This window comes from Lycorma delicatula, chromosome 6 (genome assembly GCF_047948215.1).
Source record: "Lycorma delicatula isolate Av1 chromosome 6, ASM4794821v1, whole genome shotgun sequence".
In the NCBI taxonomy this organism is placed as follows: Eukaryota; Metazoa; Arthropoda; class Insecta; order Hemiptera; family Fulgoridae; genus Lycorma; species Lycorma delicatula.
Window position 1 is genome coordinate 23466735 of NC_134460.1, and position 21156 is coordinate 23487890.

Consider the following 21156-nt stretch of genomic DNA (forward strand, 5'->3'; position numbering starts at 1 on the left):
ATGCTTAAAATCTTTTCAACCGCCAGTATTATAATCTCAATAATTATGGAACACAGTTTATCTCGTAAACAATAAATAATTATTTTGTAAAATTCATAAAACATTTCTATTTAAAGTTTAAAAAGCTATTTTTAAAAATTCAATACTCTTTTCTCTACATAAGCTCCATATGAAACATACTTTAATGTAATCTTTATAGACTACATAACGATGAGATACCTCTTTGCTGGAGTTCCGTGATAGAAAGTGGTTCTTGTGTTCCGGTGCGTGGATCTTTCTTGCAGTGTGTTCAAAATGGTGGGTATTTCTTCATCTTTGTTGGAATTATTATCTGTTATAATCATTTTTTTGTATATATCTTGCATAATTTCTTTTAATATCTCCTAACTAAGCAATCTTTAATTTTCAGGGTATTGACATCAACCACAAATACGATCGAAAGGTCAGGCGCACTCAGCCGAAGTCAGATGATGTGTACCTGGCCCTTCTTGTTAAGGTAATTTCATGATGTTTTTAATTAAAATACAATTGGTTTTTAAGTAGTCATATTTAACATCGTAATATCACATTCTCCAACTTCAACGTTCTACTGAAATGTTTTATGTGTTTTTCGGGTGAACTGTACATAACCTCTTAAAGATTGCGTTTGCTTCTTGTCTAGCAATCATAATTATAAGTTAATACATTCGTATGTGATCGACTATCCACTTGGGTTTCAATACATTTTAAGGTCAATGCATTTGGTAATTGTGTACAAAAAAATTGTCTTATGTACGATTAAAATGATGAAACCATTGAATGTATTAAATGTTTGCTCAATCTAGTCTGACAATGATCTCCATGTAACAATGAATAATTTTGGTTAAAACAGTAAAAAGTATAGTGATAAAATAAATGTTTTTCTCTTGATTTAAAGTGACCCATTAGTTTTAACATAATTACTTAGCTCGGTAACAGTATGAGGTTTCACAGTTGTTTATTTTCAGTGTTAGCATTATTACATTCTGATAGATTAAAAGTATAAATTTATTTGATAAAGTTTTTAATTTACACTATTGAAGCTTTATTATAACTCATTGTAAACTATATGTAGGTGTCTGGGAGACTTATTACTCTTCTTGGATAAATCATTTTTTGGGTTGTAAACTTTAGAGTTTAATAGCAGTATGACAAATTTCTGTTAATAGGTTAGGCATCTGCAAACTTCCAACTCCATGAGGCAGTCATCCCAAAGGTGATTGTTTTGTTGCAAACCCAAAGCTGCTTTAAATGTATGTAATACCATTAACTGTTTTTAGATGACAACAATATTAATCTCTGAGCATGTTTTAATAACATTTACAGTTTTTAGAATGAACTGTAAAAACCCTCCCTATTGTATCCTTTTTAATGTTTGGAAAACTTTTCCAGAAACTATTTTTCCTTTCGGATCGTTTATGTACAGTATGAGGGAATTTCAAAATAGTAAAATGGCTTGTCGCAAAAAGATTTCCAGTATACAAAAAAAAAGTTAAATGTCTTAGAAGGTTTTTGAACTTTTTCTTTAATTTTCTTCGAATTGAAATAAACCTTATCAATTTCCCCCCCCCCCCCAAAACTACTGCAGAATATTATGTCAAAAGACATTATTTCCAGATAGATTGTGCTGTGCTTATATATATATCTGTCTGTTATATTGTTCAATATTAATGTGAGTCTTGAAGCAATGATACAATATAGAACAATCCATTGGTTGACTATGAATATAGTTGAATGATTTGTTATTTTATTGAAAGTCGCAATCTTTTTCAGATCTTTTATATAATTTGTGTTTTTTTTTTTTGAGGGTGGGAGGAGGTTGTACAAGAATTATTTTGTTGTTATAGTTTTTGAAGTTTAAAACCAAATTTTGATCAATTGATTAAAATTTCTATCTAATTCATAACTTTCTAAATTAATGGTTTTTTTTTATTTTAATAACTTTTCTTTATTCTGCATAAGGATCTGCAAATCTTGACTAATTTTCATCAATATTTTCTTTTGGGGATTTTTGAACAGTTCCCATTTACTGTAAAAAGGAGATTTAATGTTAAAAATCTGCATAGAACATGTGCTTAATGACAATTTCACGTTGCAAAAGATCAGATAGTGGATTATGTATTTTTAGCTGAATTTTAATGTGACCACACTAAAAGATAAATACATGGTAATCCTAATCTTCTGTTCTGTCATTCCACAATGTATATGGCATTTAATAATCAGAAAAATCTTATCTTTAATGAGTTAGAATAACTTTCTTTAGTTTTAAATGGATGAATTTCTTATTATCTCTGTTTGATTAGGATTGTACTTACTTATAATAAAAGGCCAGGCCAGCCTTACTTTCAAAAGTAATACATAGCTTTATGACATTTTTCTTGTGTATATCTTTGATTTCCCACAAATGTCTATCTCCATGATGAAGTGGTAACATCTCAGTGTTTCATCTAGAGGTTTCAGGTGCAAATCCCAGTCAGAAATGGCAATTTTCATTCACAACAAAATCCTATTTCTCACACGCAAGCTTATATTGTGATATCAAGCAAAAGCCAGTAAAATAACCTTTTACCATACATCCTGATTTATGTCAGCAGCCACCATATATTTTTTGATTAAATTTAATGCAATATAGGCTTTCAAACCTCTTGGTGTAAAGATCAGCAATATACTGATCCATAAGATTTCTTTAATGATAAATCTTGCAGCGGTCTTTTTGAATTGTCAGTCAAAATAAAATGACACAAATGACTGCATTTTATTAGAATTAATATATATCATCTGTAAAGGACACATTAAAGAATATTGTAACATACAAATGATATAATTCATTGATCTGTTTAACACTATGCAACTATGTAAGATAATATCTTGATTTCCAAAATTCTGTAAGATCACTTTCACTAGAACAGTGACCTTATTTTGTAATGGGGTATTGAAACAAACTTTCTACTATTGCTACTGCATTGTATTCAAGTACTGTAGAGAATTATGATCATTAGAAATTCATTTTTTTTTTTTTGGCTGTATCTACCAATTTATGATTTTCTCCCTTCATTGTTTCATTTTTACATAAATTATTATGGACAGGCCAGTAAGATTTTTTTTTTTGCATTGCTGAACAGTTATAAATGCAGCTGTTGTTGAGCTATTGGAAGTACTGTAAGAATTAGTTTCTAAAATTCTAGCCAGATTAAACCTTAAAGCCCTTGTTTGACATACATTATTCTTATCAGTGAGATAATATTCACTGGACAGATCTCTGTTTAAAACCAAAGATGTAACAACAACAACTGCAAAAACTCTACAAATCTGACTGACATACAGGAGTTTAATACAATATTTACATTAACCTTTTCCCCATCACAATGATCCGTGGTTGATTAGCGCTCCGCGAAAATATGTTGGTATCTGACTATGAAGGGAGGCACTTCATAGTCTTATGAAAAAATTTCAAAAAATTACAGTATATTAAAGAGATTTAACAGATTCTGACAAAAAAAAACTGTTACGATTGGATATTTTTTATGCCTGTAACAAAAAATAATTGAAACAGTACAAAAATTACAATAATTTAATTGCAGAATTTTTTTGCGCATTTCTACCGCGTTTTTTATTAGCAAAATTTTTTTTTTTTTTGCTTTGTGTTTATGAAACATAGTTTGCTGATTTAAAAAATAATACTTTCAGTATTAAATAATACTTAAAAATAATTTTCAAGCAAATTGGTTGAAAATTGGGCAGAATATGATGAAAAACCCGTGACATAAATCACAGATTAGTAACATATGTTAGTATAAGTGAAAGTAAATTCAGAAAACTACATTTTATAAAAATTCCCACCACTCAAAAGACTATTCAGATTGACAAAAACCCATTTTTACTGTATACTGTTATTCATTACGAATCGATGTGTGTACATGTTTACCGATATCATTTGTCAGAAAAGATATTTATAGACCTCAAGTAAAAGTGACGAATTTATGACCACAAATTCCTTCTTTTTTTTTGCGTCCCGTATATCATAATTTATTATGTGTTTCAATACATCAATATGTTGCTAGTAAGATAAGCTATTTTTGTAAATAATAAATAAATCCGTAATCCTCATAGCAATTATAATACACAAGTCGCACACACACACACACAAGCACATTTCTGGGAAAAAATGGTCATATTCTTTCTAGTCTAAATAAAACATTTTACATCGTATAAACGTTGTTCAAATTGTGTAATAAAACTGATTCCTTTGTGAACATAAAAAAGAATAACCGACTTAGATGCCATATAAAATGATTTTGTAACAGCGTTTTAAAACTGACACTGTACATAACCAGTTCCAAGGCTACATGATCTGAAAAGGTTAAGGGCTATACAGTTTTAATGATTTTAAGGTGGTTGCACTAAAGATCATTTTGGGTTGTCATATATCTTGACTGTTTTTATCACAGTATAGAAAATACAAATTCGGTGGCCTACAACTGTAACATAAATTACTTTTAAATCATCTTTATTATAAACTTTGGAATAGCAGAACATTTTGAGGGAGGAAAAGCAGATTATGACCCAAAAAAATTAGAATCGATTTAAAGTAGTCATCAAGGTAATTATGTCTGCATACTTCAGAAAACAAATTGATTTCATGAGAACAGTTAATTTAAAAAAAAAACAAAACAAATATTGAAACTTACACTATCAATATTTTAAGATGAAAATGAACTACCATAAACAAGCCTCAAGTACAAGAGAGTTAAAAATTATCTATATACTTTTCGTTCTTCAGTTTATTTATGCAAAGGTAGGGGTTCAACAGGTAATCATTTTCTGCATGGTCACCTCCCTTCAGTCCACTTGGTACAGTAGTCCGCAAGCTTGTATATTCCTTCTAAGAAGATTTTTGATTGGTCATGAAGCCACTTTTGCACAGTTTCCTACATGTCATTTTAGAAAATCAATGACCTTGCAAAACATCCTTGAGTAGCCCAAACAGATGAAAATCGGAGGGAGCAAGATCTGGGCTGTAGGGAGGGTGTTCCAATCACTCAAAATTCAACTTATTAATGGTTTGAACAGTGTTGCGTGGCAAGCCATGTGCAGCTAAGCTTTGCCATGCAACAACAACATTTTCTATGACAATAGACCTCGGCCTTTATTGTGAATTGCTGGCTTCAACTTGTTTTTCAACATTTCACTATAACTCAAAGTGAAATTATCGTAGTTCCTTTTCTATGAAATTTAACATAGGCCCTTTTGCTTTCCAAAAAACAGTTATAACCTTTACCGATTGCTCAATCTTGAATTTTGTTCTACGTCTGAGATCCTGATGTTACCACGCCATACACTGCCATTTCAATTTTGGCTCATGTGATGAACCCACATTTTATCACCAATATCTATTGTGCTCAAAAATATTTCGCCTTTTTTGTTTGAGTAAGCGTTGGCAGATGTCAACATGTTTGAGCTTGCATTCTACAGTAAGCTGTCTTAGTACCTATTACACACAGACTTAACGGAAGCCAAGCTCATCATTGATGGGTAATACCGTGAATGATATATTTGCTGAATCTTGTCAAATGTGGTGGAAGTTGATGGGTATCCTGCTTCCTTTTCATGCATCACACTTTTTCGGTCACTTGAAAACTTCCCAATCCATGAAAAACAATTTTACATAATAAAGTACTGTCCCCAAATTGTGATGAGTCTTTGAAGAATCTCAGTCTCTTTCACATCATCCTACCAGAGAAATCAGGTTACTCACTGCTTGTTGTTCATCCTTGGTGCAAACTGCTAGTGGAGGGGACATGTTTATACTGTAATAGCCGGAAGACAAATGATTAATGGGGATAAAACTTTGCACATATGAGTGCAATTGTACCAACTCTTTAAGCGCACATGCGCAAAGGCTGTATGACAACCTTAAAGGTATGTTATGGGGAAAGTGTAGATAATTTTTGACTCGCTCCTCATATTTAATATAAGAAAAAGAAGAAATTTTTGTTACGCTAAAAGTACAATAATAATTTAAAAGTACAATAATAAAAAATAGAACGTAATTGCTAAAAAAAAAGTACAAGAAACAATTAAAAATAGTTATAAAAGGACCAAACAAAAAAATTAGAATGTGGTTTACACGAAAAGTCAAAAAGTAATTTTAATAAAATCTGAACATTCAGCTGTTTTTAAGAGCCAGGAATTTTTAATGTGTTTTTATTTTTATATAAAAATATTAAATGTAAATTTAGTATTCATAAATGCTGTACACTGACACACATTAGAGTGAATATTGAGCTTAGATTAAATTTAGCTTATAATATTGAGCTTATTAAATTTTTTTTAAATTTAATTAATTTGTTGTAGCGTGTTCGTAAAGCAGTAGCTTTAAAATGATTAATAAAGTTAAATAAATATTAAGGTATGTAAAATTGCAGTGGTGATTAGTTAATTTTTACTTGGAGCTTTTAGGCATGATTAATTTACAGATAGTCCTACGAGTAATTAGAGATTCTTTCCAACCTCTGGGGATTGAACAAACAGTCAAATTATCAATTATATATACCAGCTCTAGTACATGTAATTATAATGTGCGTGTATAAATATACAATAAGTAATAAATTAATTTATTAACAGTAAAGTATGATTGGTATATAAGTTATAGATTGTACCTTACCTATGCAAACAAATCAAAATTTTTGTCAAGAAGTAAATTTCTAACTGTAATTAAACACGGTTTCCACTGACAATTTATGGAGGTGCTCCAGTGTAGTCCTGAATAAGGATCCAATTTTTTTCCTGAGTTTGAGCCGTGGTATGGAGCCAGGCGTTGTCATGAAGCAGACTGATGTCTCAGATTGGAAATTGACATCTTTTTTGATGATATGCCAGTTTTTCTTTCTATAAAAATTGGCAGTAGTCGCAGAATTAACTGCACAGTGTTCATGGAAAAAATCAACATGCAAAACTCTTTTAAACTCAAAAAATACTGTGGCCAGAACCTTTCCAGTCAGTGAGTGTGGCTGATAGTTAAGTATTGGCTTTAATGGGTGCAGTTTCTCCCTTTTTCCACTCCATACTTGCCGGTTTTGATTCTGGAGTGTAATGGTTCACCCAAGTTTCATCGCAGGACATGACTCAATGCAAAAAAAATTCGCCTTTAGCTTGGTAGCAACTCAACCGCTGGCATACTTTTAGCTGATAAAGCTTCTGACCTTCAGTGAGAAGACAAGGCACCCATCATGCTGCCATTTTATAAATGTAAGCTTGTAATTATTGCTGTAGCTTATTCCGATCTCAGAAGCAGTTTTTGCAATCGTTAATTGATGGTTGTCCTTGATAAGGCAACGAACCATGAGAACATTTTCAGCAGTAGCACTTGTCCTTGGGCAACGTTGGTGACCAATCATACACTAAATCTTATGCCAATCATATACACTTGAGTTTTTTTAAGTATGTTGTGCCTCAAAATTTCAGATGGTTTCACACCCTCTGCCATGAGAAATTTAATAATACGTTGCACAACGCACAATGATACCTCTTGCTCTGACATTGTGATGCTGACTAGAAAAAAGTAGTGAGCTGGCTTTCTAAAAGTGATATCCCCTCCATGCATCCCTATGTACAACACAGAAGTCATGCCCCTGTATGATATGATTGATTATATGAAATCCAATCTGACAAATTTAAAAAAGTTAGTCCAAGAACTGTACTTCTATAGTTTTTTTTAGAAAACTAGTGAAAAAACAATAGTCCAAGAACACACTTTTTTCATGTAATAACATGACATGTAATAACTTTATTAAATTGCCAAAATAAGCAGATAAAAACTTTTTAATAGAACTTATAAAAAATCTAATTCTAAACAGAAAGCAAATAACAGTTTAATAAAATTGACTTTCATTTAGAGTAATACAAAGCTAAGTTTTAACTGGAAAATGATTTTTATCTAAAACCAATTTATTTTAAAAAACAAAAAAATTTCTGGTATTCGAAATTAATAATAGAAGTTTCAAAATAAATTATTTGTACATTGTTAATTCTAATGTGTTCTGATTTATTTGTTCTGTGAATAGCTTTACAGGTTTCTGGCAAGAAGAACACATGCCAAGTTTAACAAAATAATTTTAAGAAGACTTTTTATGTCCAAAATAAATCGTCCACCAATATCTTTAGCTAGAATTGCTAGATTTATGAAAAAGCCTGGACGAGAGGGTTTGATTGCTGTTGTTGTTGGAACTGTAACTGATGATCTTAGAATTTGGGAGGTCCCCAAATTGACTGTAAGTATGTCAAATGAAGGTATTTTTTTACAGATAAAATTAATTACTAATGTATAGATAGATAATAACATTAATTGTCAATTAACATAAATATTAAATTATATTACAAAAATTTTACTTAAATTATCTAAATTTTAGTTACTTAGCTTTTTAATTCCTGTTACTTTTATTTATATCATACCAGATTGGTTAAGGTTTTTTACTGATGCTTTTTAAAAATAAAAATTTTTATTTAAAAAAAAATTTATAGGATTTTTTTACTTTAAAAGGATATATCGGTTATTAAAAATATTTTTGGGGAAAATGTTGTCACTAAAAATATGATTCGTAACATATATAATTATTTGCAGGCAAAAAAGTTTATTTACTCAAGAACATTAAAAGAAAACATTCTGTTTCATACTAGTTTCGTTTCAATGCTCAGTTTAATTTTTTATCTGAAGATAAGAAGAAAAAGCATAGCATTAAAGCTTTGAATTAAAATGAAAGGAGCTTAATATTAAAATAAAAATAAATGATTGTATCATTTATGAAAAAAAGTACTTTAGATAATTTGTCATTGCTTAAGTTTATGAATACATTACTAGTCAGTAAACAATTAATTTTTAACCTTCTAGCGTGCCAAAAGGGATTTATTTTATTAGTTCATTATTTTCTGCCCTAAATATTGTTTCAAAAACAACTAAAATGTATTATTACGCATATTATAATAAAAAAATTTTATGTAACCATTTATTAATCAGCTTATAATATTTTTTTCTATTACAGTAGCGAACAAATTATTCTGAACAAAGGGAATTTTCATTCTGTGGCAGACAGCATGCTGTTAGGTATTGCAGGTTGTGTTGTTAATTCATATACAAATTGAATTAGTGATTTTTTTGTTTTTATAATTTATTGTCAATTAGTTTTTTGTGACCTTGTGAGTTTCTGTTATAAGTTTGTTATTCATTTCTAGTTAATACAATGGAACCCACCGTGTTGGTCTAGTGGTTCCAGTGGGTTCAAGTTCTAGTAAAGGTAGTTACTTTTATACAGATTTGAATACTAGATCGTGGATACCAGTGTTCTTTGTTGGTAGATTTCAATTTATCACATATCTCAGGAATGGTTGAACTGAGACTGTACATGATTTCACTTCATATGTACTCGTACGTATCATCCTCATTCTTCCTCTAAAGTAATGCCTCAATGGTAATTTCCGGAGGGTAAACAGAAAAAAGAAAGAAAAGTTAATACAATGGATATAACCTCACGAAAGTGGTCAAAAATTGTTGCTCTGTCCCAACACACACAAATGACTGAGGTTGCCAGTGACTGTAGTGTGGGTTTTGGTACTGTAAATGAAATCCTGAAAAGGTTTAGGGAAACAGGTTCCATCTCTCCAAAGAGAAAAGGAAAATGTGGATAGAAAAAGAAAACCATGCCTATGTAGGATTGATTACTAATAAGGAAAAGCAATATTAACCCACGATTATCAGGTGTTGACCTTAATAGGGACTTGAAAACCAGTGGGACTAATGTTTCTGATATGACAGTTTGTAGAAGATTGTTGGCAGTGAGAAGGATTGCTCGGAAACCTAAAAAGAAGCAGTTACTGATACAGGTGATGAAGACAAAAAGACTTCAATGGGCAAAGAATGACTGTTGAGATGTGGAAAAGGGTTATTTTTTCAGACAAGGCTCATTTCTTTGTCCAAGGGGAGAGAGTAGCCTATATTTGTAAGTCAGTAGATGAGAAGCTACTAGCTACCTAACATGCAGCCAAAAAGATTTTTTGGGGGATGTTTTACACATGAAGGGGCCAGGAGCTCGTGGCTGGGATGATGAAATCGGACCAATACATTAACATTTGCTAATATGTCCAAGTAGTCTCACTTATGCAGAAGAACCCAGAACTCATTTTCCAACATGACCTTGCACCATGTCACATGTCAAAGAAAGCAAAAGAGTTCTTCTAAAACAAAAAATTTCAGTGCTCTTGTGGCCAGGGAACATTCCTGACCTGAATCCCATTGGAAATTGATGGGTCATACTAAAAAGAAAACAGGGAAATGAATTGTAGCACAAAAAAATGACATTAGTTCAGTGATTGAGGTTTGGTTTCAAGATGAAGAAATCAAATATCATTGTTCTACCTTAGTGGAATCAATGCCAAAGAGGATTAATGAAATAACCATAAACAAAGGAAGACACATAAACTATTAAATATGAGTAATTTTGACTATTAAACATTTTCTCTTTTAAAAATAAAATTTTCTGTTACAAATACTGTGTTCAGATTAATTTGTTTGCCACTGTATGTTTACAATTAAATTTAATATGCTTTTTTTATTGTGGGGGGGGGAGAATTACACTTCTTTGACAATGTATGATGTTACTGTAAAACATATTAATTGAGAAAAATATTTCAGATTTGTGCTTTAAGAGTTACTGAGAAAGCAAGAGCGAGAATACTTAAAGCAGGAGGTGAAATAATTACTTTTGATCAGTTGGCAGTCAGAGCACCAACTGGGAAGAAAACAGTTCTGATGCAAGGTTTGTTACTAGTTAAAGTATTATTACACCTTATTTGTCCTTATTGTATCTTGATGTAAAGAGTGATATTATGAAACGTTTTCAAATTGGCTGGCTTGTCAGATAGTTGTAAATGAGTAAGAACATGCATAATACATCCAGTGCTCATGTTCCAGATTTAGTGCTGCCAAACTTAATGTATAAACAGCTGTGGCATATTAGACTGTGTATTTGCCTATTGCATGTTGGAATGAATAACTTTCAATATGAATTAGGCTGTACCTCCATGAATGTAGGAACTAATTTGAATGGACAGTCCCTTTTTATTTGTGTTAAATATTTTAAAAAAGTGTGTATTGTGTGACACTAATCTTTTTTCCCTTTTTTCTGTTTAGAAACCCCTTCATTCTCTCATAATAACATTTCAAGTTTTGTTTAAAACTTTTATGTGTTTATTATCCATTTAACAAAGTTATTAAAATAAGTATGTTTTTTGACCCCAATCCATGCATGTTTTGTCTTTTACTCCAGGTTTCTCAAAAACCACTAAAAATACAGTTCTGGTGCTTAATTTTATTTTAATTGGTCAACCATTAAATTTAGTCCTTAATTTGGGTTCCAAGAATCAGGCCAAAATCTGTTGTCAACTGACAAGTAACAAAGTGTACTTTGAACGTTTTTATTTTCACCAGTTACATGTTTGTTACATTCATGAATCACTTTGTGGATATAACTGTATTATATATTGATATATTATTTTTTATTAACAGTTAGAAATATTTCTTAATGATTATAAAATATTATTATTTAAAATTCAAGTTTAATATGTTGTCTACAATTTTTTTTACGTCCAGATTTTATATGTATATTCAGATTATAAATTCACTTAAACTAAAATAAAAGGTAATTACAATTATTCTTACTTCATTCTTTATTTTACTGTGAATAGAATATTTTCCGTAATACCAAGGTATTTTCCGAAATACCTTCTCAATCAGTAATATAAAATAAGTTTCTTAAATTGTGTTCGTGAAGAAGATATAAATTAATTTTAGAAATTCCTTTAAACATTTATAAAATAAAGAGAACATAAGTTAATGAATCACAGGTGTATTATAAAAATAACAGCTAAGATTTATTAAAAAGGGATAGTATAGCTTATGCTGGTTGCTATAATAAATACTGGTAATATAATTCAGTTATATGGAAAAATATTGAAAAACTAAAAGTGCTTTTAAATTTTACTTCTCTTTTTTGGCACATTTTTGTTTTTAAAATTAAGTATTATAAACAGAATTAATAAAATGAAGGTTCCTCTGAAAATACATTTTTCATTTCAAAATAAAAGAGTGAATCAGTATGATTAGAAAATATTTTCCTTATATTTTACTCCTTAGACAAATAAATTGATTTTAATAATATTAAGTTTAAATTATTGGTCTTCATAATAAAATGTTTGACAGAATCTTATATATATATATATTTCAAAATTGATGGATTAGCAAAATCAGTTTATAAGAAACATACTACTATTAATTAACTAGAATGTCCCATTATTTCTCATTATTACAGCTATAAATGTTTTACAACTGGATCACTAAATTGATTTACTATTTCCTATTGCCTCTTAGTAAAGTGTTGCCTATCTCCCTCTTTTAAGTTTGTGCATGCATGAAGCTTGTAAATTACCTAATTATGTTTTGTAAATGTAGAATTTGTTGTCAGTATGTTATGGTTTGTTACAAATTTTTTATACTTGAGTGCAACATTTTTGTTTCCAAACTTAAATTTTTTAAATTATACTTGGTCAGTAATTAGTAATTTATAAACATAAGTAGAAATATTAGTATATAGTATTTAATTGTATGAATTATTAGTTCAGCCTATTGTTACTGTTATTCTTTATTAATTTATATATTTAGCACTGATAAACATAATTTTTGTTTCCTAACTTGCAGTACATGATTTCCATCTGTTTTTTTATGCTTAAAATGAATGAATATGAACTCAGAATCTTTCTATCACTTACCATTTTTGAAAATCTTTAAATTTTAATTAAAATTTTTTTGTCATTTTTCAACATATAGTTAGCAATTTTAAGCTCCTATATTGTATTTTGTTAACTCATTTTTGTTGTTTTAAATTATGTCGTAATTTGTAAGCTATAAATAAACAATAGTAGACAAAGAATTTAATCATATCATAGTCACATATTATGACATCATGTCTAATACTGAAGAGTGAGCTGAAAACACAGTTGTGTTTGTATTAAGCACTGGATTTAGGAATGAATTAATTTTGTTCAGTCTTATTGTTGTTTTAAGTTTGTTAACAGGAGTGTCAGAATGCCTCAAAATTGTGTAATTTCTGTGGATGCTTTTGTTATGTATATGGTGAGTTTACTGTAAAATCAAATAGAAAAAACATTACACCTTTAATTGAAAAAGCACATCATTTATACTTTCAGTGTAAAATTGGTGATCAGGATAAGATGTGGGCTCCTCATATAGTATGCACTAATTGTTCTGTATATTTAAGAGGATGGCTGAAAAGTACATGAAAGGCTTTGCCATTTGGATTACCTATGGATTGGCATGAACCAAAGAATCTTGTAACTGATTGTTACCTTTGTTTGTATCTGGAATTTATAAAAAAAATCTAAACATACTGTAAAATATCTTTCATTGCAATCTGTAATCAGGCCTGTACCTCACAGTGAAATTTTTCTGGTTCCTGAGCCACTTGTGAATGTATTTTTCAAAAGCAGTGATGAATCAGGAAGTACTGAAAAAGAGAACAATGATTTTGAATTATCTTTCAATAAGCCACATCTTATATGAATTAAATGGCTTGGTTAGAGATTTAAATTTATCAAAAAATCAAGCTGAACTATTAGCATCAAGACTGCAAGTCTGGAATTTACTTTTAAAAAAAATACAAAAATTGTGGGCTTTCGAACCTGACAAAAAGAACCTTCTCAGTACTTTATTGATGAAAATAAGTTTGTTTATTGCACAAACATTGATGAGCTTATGTTATACTTAGGACAAGTTCATAAACCTGAGGACTGGCACATTTTCATAGATTCATCCAAGTGTAATTTAAAAGTGGGTTCTATTGCACAGGAGTAACAAATATCCTTTGATACAAAAGGCTTATGGTATTAATTTGAAAGAGACATACAATATGAAGAAAGACGTTCTTGAAAAAATAAATTATAAAAAAGCAGCTGGAACATACGTGGTGATTTGAGTTACAGCTATTTTGTTAGGCATGCAGTTAGGCTATACTAATTATATGTGTTTTCTTTGTGAATGGGACAGCCAAGGTAGGATAAACATTATGTTACCAAAAAGTGGAAAAAACAAGACAACTCAACTCCAAATGGGAAAAATATTATTCATGAGCCCTTAGTTGAACCCAAAAAATATTTTTCCCCCCTCCATATCAAGTTAGGACTAATGAAAAATTTTGTAAAAGCAATGAAGTCCCTGATTTTTCAGGGAGATCAGGCAGAAATTTCTGAATGTAAGTGAAGGGAAAATTAAAGAAACGAATATTTGCTGTCCTGAAATAAGAGAGAATTGTAAGAATTGTCAAAGAATGATGTATTTAACTCAATCTTGAATAATGTAGAAAGTGCAGGTTGGACATCATTTAAAGACGTTTGCAAAACTTTTCTTGGCAAACAAAAATCTGACAATTACCATGATATTGTTAATCAACTTCTTACTTCATACAGAGCTATGGGATGTAATACGTGTTTGAAAATACATTTCCTCTACTCGCATCTAGATTTTTTCTTGGACAACCACGGAAATATAAGTGATGAACACAGTGAATATTTTTGCCAAGACATTTCGGTGATGGAAAGCCACTCTAAAGGAAAATGGAGTACTAACATGCTACCTGATTACTGTTTGACATTAATTCAGGATGTGCCTGATGCTATTGAGAAAAGCATCAGCGAAATCATTCTAACACAGGAATGGCCATGCAAAATTATAAATTTTACAGGTTTTAACTATATTTTTCTTAATTTTTTTTCAAGCGTAATTTATTTAAACATAATGGTGATAGAAAAATTTTATTTACAGATCTAATTTATGTAAAAAAAAGCAGTTCAAGAAATGTTATCACGCCTAGAGAAACATTAAAAAAAAAAGATTTTGTCTATAAGTGTAGTTTAAAACTAGATTTAAACTTCATTTTAATTTTAATTGTTAAACAATCATAAATAGAACGAAGTTTGAATCTATTTTTAAATTTTACATAGGTTTTTTAAATTGTTTTTTAGCATCTAGTTTTGAATGAAAATATAATAATAAATTAAAAAATTAACCATAAAACTTTTATAGTAATAAATTGATTTCAGCAAATTTATATTTAACAGAACAAAGCAGTACTCTTAAAACAGTTCTATACTTTTTTTAGGACGAAGGAAAGCTAGAGAAGCTGAAAGACATTTCGGACCTGCACCAGGTGTCCCACACAGCCATACTAAACCTTATGTACGTTCCAAGGGACGTAAATTTGAACGTGCTCGTGGTCGTAGGCGCAGTTGTGGATATAAAAAATAGATGCATATTAATATTTGTGTATTGACTTTGTGTTAATAAAATAATTACACTTTTTTGTTGGTTTAATTTATTACATTCTTTATGTGTGTAAATCTAAATCCAAAGTTTTGGTAATGAAATGTTGCATTTTATTTTTATTTTTTGCATTAAATTTATTGATTGACTGGAACTTAGCAACCTTGAAACTGAATTTTATATGTATCAAATGGAAAATGAAATTTTATTCTAAAAAGTTGACTGCATCATCATGTTATTGCAAAAAGAAAACAGCAGTGAATGAGTTGCTTATCACTTTTACAAAATTAAGTTGTTGGATGTAGTTTCAAACTTTGACTGGTATTCCAAATAAATTATTAAACCAAGTAGATTACAGTGAGAAATGTTTTTAGCTCTTTCTGTTTCAAGTGTAATTATGATAACTTACATTTCAGGTTTTAGATATAATTAAAACTAATTTTACATTATACAGTGCCACTGGATTTGTTTTGAAATTTTAACATGATGAAAATAGTCTACTGATAACTGGACCCCCAGGAGGAAAACACATTTACCTTTGCTCATCCTGAAGCTTTACACTACATCTCTAGCAGTAAAATAGTAGATAGGTTGTCAACTTTTGATTATACATCTCCACTTTCCTTGTTTTTTTTATTATTATAGTATGTCATTCTAAAAATTAATAATAAAATTCCCAGTTGGTAGAATAAAGGCAGTACATCACTGGAGAAAAATTGCCTATAGAGAAAATACCTAAAATTTTCTCTGAGCTTAATTTTTACAACAGAATAACAATGATTCTTAAGAATAATAACACTGTCTATATACAGATTCTACAGAAATTTTCATGCTTGTATAATTTGCTTTTATTTTCTTAGGTATTGTAATCACAAAATAAATTATATGGTTATAGGTTTTTAATTAGCAAATTTATTTGCATATCAACTTAACTGTATTTTAAAAGATCATGTAACCCTCTTTCATATAAGGTATGTAATGATTGCAATATGCTTGTTAAAAATAATATTTCTATTTATTTTCTTATTTAAGGTTTTTTATTCATCAGTTCATGAAAATTACTTATTTTGAAAACTGATTGTTAAAAAAAATGTGCATTTACGTACTTTTGGCGTATGGAGTGATGAATCTCGCACTAGGCATGCAACATGCTTTCTTTTATTATAAATAATAACTTTGCTTTACCACGTTGTACTATTTTTACTATTGTTATGGATGTTATTATTTTATAAAATGTTCAACTTTTACATTTGTCAACTAACAAAATTTACAATTTGGTGTTTTTTTTCTAATAATTTATCTATTGATGAAGAAATTATGCCATATTTTGGTAAGCATTCAGCAAAAATGTTTATCAGGGGAAAACCAGTTTGATTTGGATTTAAGTTTTGGTGTTTGTGTAGTTCAGATGGTTATTTGTTCCAATTTATTCCATGCGAGGTGCAGACAAAGAAAAATCTGAATATGGTCATCAGACACTAGTAGTACTAGATTTTTTAAATATATCAATCCTATTGGGTAGAATTTTTCAACAATCTCCTTTCTACATATGATCTGTTTTAGTTACTGAACGAAAAAGGATATTTTGTGATTGGCATCGTCAGAGAAAATAGACTTCCTGATTCTCCATTGAAAAAACAAATTTTGCAGTTGCCAGATGGAATGATAATGCAGTGGTGACAGTTGCCAGCAGCCACAATGGCATATATCCATTGTCAAATGCGAAACGAAAGAAGACACTTTGGTTGCTAAGCCATTAATGATGGGAAAATATATTAAAAGTATGGGTGGCATTGATTGATATGATAATTATAGAATTCAGGAGCATGGAAAAATGGTGATGACCATTGTTTATAAATGTTGATTCTGTTATAGTAAATTCATGGAAAATATACAAACTTGCAATTATTAGTCAAATTGATTTTAGGTCTACTCTAGTATTATCACTGATAAAGAGTGAAGAATTTTAAAAAAAACCACAAAGCCTTGCTTAGAATGAAGAAAAAAGTAAAGATAATTTTCCTTCACCACAAAGGATTGTCCATCAAAAATCAGTTTCCCAGAAGATGTTTGTTATGATCAAATAAGGCACACATTATTTCAGAGTGAAAAATGCTAGACGAAAATGTAAGCTATGCAAAAACTATATGATAATTTGTATATAAAATCAAAAGTGCACTTACATTCAAAAGCTTTCAAGAATTTCATTCACAGCAAAGAAACTATATAAATTTTTTATAAAAGAAAAACCAATATTAAAATAGTTTGTCTATGCGTTTCCTTTCAGTTTTAATAAATTGTTCATGTCTTATGTTCAGAAAATTACATTTTTTGCTAAAGGTGCGTAAATGAACCATTTTATACCTGAGCTATAATTGATTTTTTTGTTTATATGAAAATATTTCTAGCTTTATATGCTTAATAATAGATGAAATACAAGGTTTATCTAGAAACAAATTGCCTATCTTTATGTTCGATAGTTGATGGGCTATAATAAAGATAATGTTTGTAAATGAGTTGCAGCTGGTGAAAATGTTTGCTCAGTTTTCAGTTCCCCCAGTAAAATGAGGTCATACTGAAATTTTTAAGGTGTTATAAGTGATAAACTTGATGGTTTCTTATGTTTTTGACCTGGAAAATTTGGGGATAAAAAAAAAATTTTTTAGGTTTGAAATATAACTATTAAAAAAATTGTAGAGAATTTAATGCAGAGAAAATTAAAGTAATAAAGTCTAAGAAGAAAAGATAAACTTTTATTATTAAAAATAGCTGTTTTAGTACATTAAATTCAGACCTTTGAAAAACTAAAAGTACTTATACTTAAAACAAATACTGTAGTTTATATTATATTAATTACAATAAATTTCTCCATTGACATCAGCACACTCAACTCATTTCCTTACATTTTCTGCTGCAAACCTATTGCATTCATTGAGGGCAGCAGCACTGAGAATGCAAGCAATTAATTAATCATGTATGTCTACTTTTTACCTTTACATCTGACATTTCATCCACTCATAAACTGAAGCAAGGGAGTAAGGTCCAGCCAATTTACTGGCCCTCTACATCTACTCCCATTTTCCAGTAAATATTTCATCTAAAAATTGTCTTGCTTCATTCATGAAATGTACTGGTCCTCCATCAAGTAGATATATTTCAATTTGTTTTGCCAGTGAGAAATTTTCAAGTACTAAGAATTTTTTTTAAAAATTCCAAATAATCTTACACATAGTAGTATAAAAGGGCCTATTAATTGGTTGTCAGTTATGCCACCCAAATTTTCACTGAAAATCGTTGCTGTAAATTTGATTCAACTAGAATATGGATTTTTTTCTGATCACCAATGTGAATCCCATGTGTTGTATATATTATGAGTAAAAGTGGCTTCATCTGAAAATAGTATGAATAGAATTAAGTAGTAATTAACAAAAACTGCAGTTGTCTGGGAAGGTCACCAGGGTGGATGTGTTGAACTCTGAACATGATAAGAACGCAGTACATGAGCATGTCATACTGTTGACTAGCTAGTTATAAAATAAAATTTATGTTTGTAAGCAGCTCTTTACTCAAACTTATGTCACAAGCTTTTGAGCTATAAATAAAAAATGGACAGATTAAAACTAAATTAATATTTGATCTTGTGTAAACAGATTCGTAGACGTACTAACTAGTGGAAAGCCACTTATTTAGAAAGCACTACATTTTTACTTTGCTGAGAAATTTTTGTAAATTAAAGTACATTTATTTAAAAATAAACGTGTTTATAAAAGAACTTGGTTCCATAAAAAAAATTGAATTGGTAAAAGCAACTGATTTTCATATTAATGATGTTTTTCATAGTGGTTGGCACCACTGCATATCCGGTCATGATGAACTGCAGTAGAGAGCTCTGCTTGATTTGTTTTATCAAAACGAAATTGGTTATCACAGTTCAGGATAATAATCGACATAGATGCCACAACTATAAAAAAAACCAGTACTCCACTGATTTAATCAGAGGAAATTGGAAGTCATCAGGCAGGCCATCTGTATCTGTACAGAATATGGATCAAAGTATCGTTTACGCATAGCCTGAAAGTCATTAGCAAGGCGCAGTTTAGAGTTAAGAATACCTAAATCTACAGTGTACAAATTGGTGCATTAAAGACTTGGAGGCTTTGGTTTAAAACTTTCATTCATAAAATTGTCTAATTTCAGGGAAAATTTTGTCCAAGGAAATTGAAAGTCTTAAAATTAATATTTAAACAATAACCGAAACCATTGGTGAAGTCAAATAATATTTATCTAAGTAAATTAATAATAGTGGTTATCAAATGTTACAGCAGCATTTTGAAAAATGTCATAAATTATACTGTTGGATGCAAGGCAGACCTTAAAAATATTACTTTTGAAAGAATTGTTTTTTAGTATTTCAGACTTTATTAAGAATGAAACTGTTTTATGATATGATAAAATAATTTATTTTTTTTTTTTAGATTATTTAAAAGAAATGAAAGTACTTTTCACATGTTACTAGTATATTAATATTAATTTAGTCCATTGAGGACCTTTTTAATCAAAAATGAAGTGAACAGTCTTTATTGTCATAAGTCATTTTTTATTGATGTTTATTAAAGTTTTACAAATTACGTGAGTATGAAAAAAAACAGTGAAAATATTACCATCAGCATTGTACGATTTTTAAATAATAATAAAAATAAAAACTTTGAAAACAATCTCATTTTGAATCATCTTTAAGAATTTCTTTGACATCTGTAGATTCATCAGACAGAATCATCTTATTCTGCAGTATCATTTGTACTGGGTTCTGTAGATGTTCTTCAATCCATTATATTTCTTCTGCTTTTAGGAAACTATGTAGGCTCCTAACATCAACCAACTTTCCTGGCTTTAATCTTTGTTTCTGTACAAGTGAAAGTTGCAATACCAGCTCTTTCATTAACGTGCTTGTATGCTGTAAACAACACTGTCTGCATTCGTTTTTGAATCTATTTCAACAAAATAATACATAATACTGTCTGTCATTGTTATAATGAACATTAAAAATATCATACCACATTTGACACTTATAAATTGAAATGTTATGTTAAGTTTAGGAAGAGGAAAATTTTGGGTGTAGTCAAATTGTATTGGTAAACATTTTACATCTCCGTTCAGTTTTGTATGAGTAGCAACTTTCCTGGCGTGGGTTTGAAGTACACTTTTTGTGGTATTATCAGAAAGATCTGCCTCAATTTTAAGTTTTAATTTTTCACATAAATCGCACACATCAGTCCTTGGTCTATGGAAAGAGTAAGGAGACACCTCTCTGAAATACTTGTAATAACTACTATATTTCATATCAAGATATAGTGCTTTTCTTTATAAAATCCTGTAAAGGACTCAAAGATCTGACATCAAGAAACAGATTTATAAAATAAATATGTCTTGTGTCATTACATCTATAATGAATTTCAACACTCGTATTAGAAGCTCAGTGTCTCTAACAAGCTGCCATGCTTCATCAGAAATCTTCTTTGGCTGGTTGTCATGCTTTCCTCTGTTTTCCCCAATATCTCTGATCTGCCTCATTACCTCAAATCATCTTTCAACATATTAATGACAAGACATATGAAACATGAAAGGCATCACCTAATATGCGAATTTATGGACACAGACCTGAATGAGGCAGACCAAAACTAGCCAACCTATTCCTAAAAGCACCATGGCTCAAAAAACAGTTACATACTTGTTAGGAGACACCCAAAAGGTGCCCT

The 21156-nt window shown here is 29.9% G+C and overlaps 1 protein-coding gene across 1 annotated transcript; it reads left to right on the top strand.

The window, feature by feature from the left end:
- Positions 1–170: 170 nt before the first annotated feature.
- On the top strand, positions 171–15438 carry RpL18 (ribosomal protein L18). The gene is made up of 5 exons (XM_075369378.1): positions 171–297; positions 410–496; positions 8082–8288; positions 10703–10826; positions 15240–15438. Exons 1-5 carry the CDS (start codon positions 295–297, stop codon positions 15383–15385), a joined length of 567 nt encoding a protein of 188 aa, XP_075225493.1. The 5' UTR covers positions 171–294; the 3' UTR covers positions 15386–15438.
- The last annotated feature ends 5718 nt before the right edge of the window (positions 15439–21156 follow it).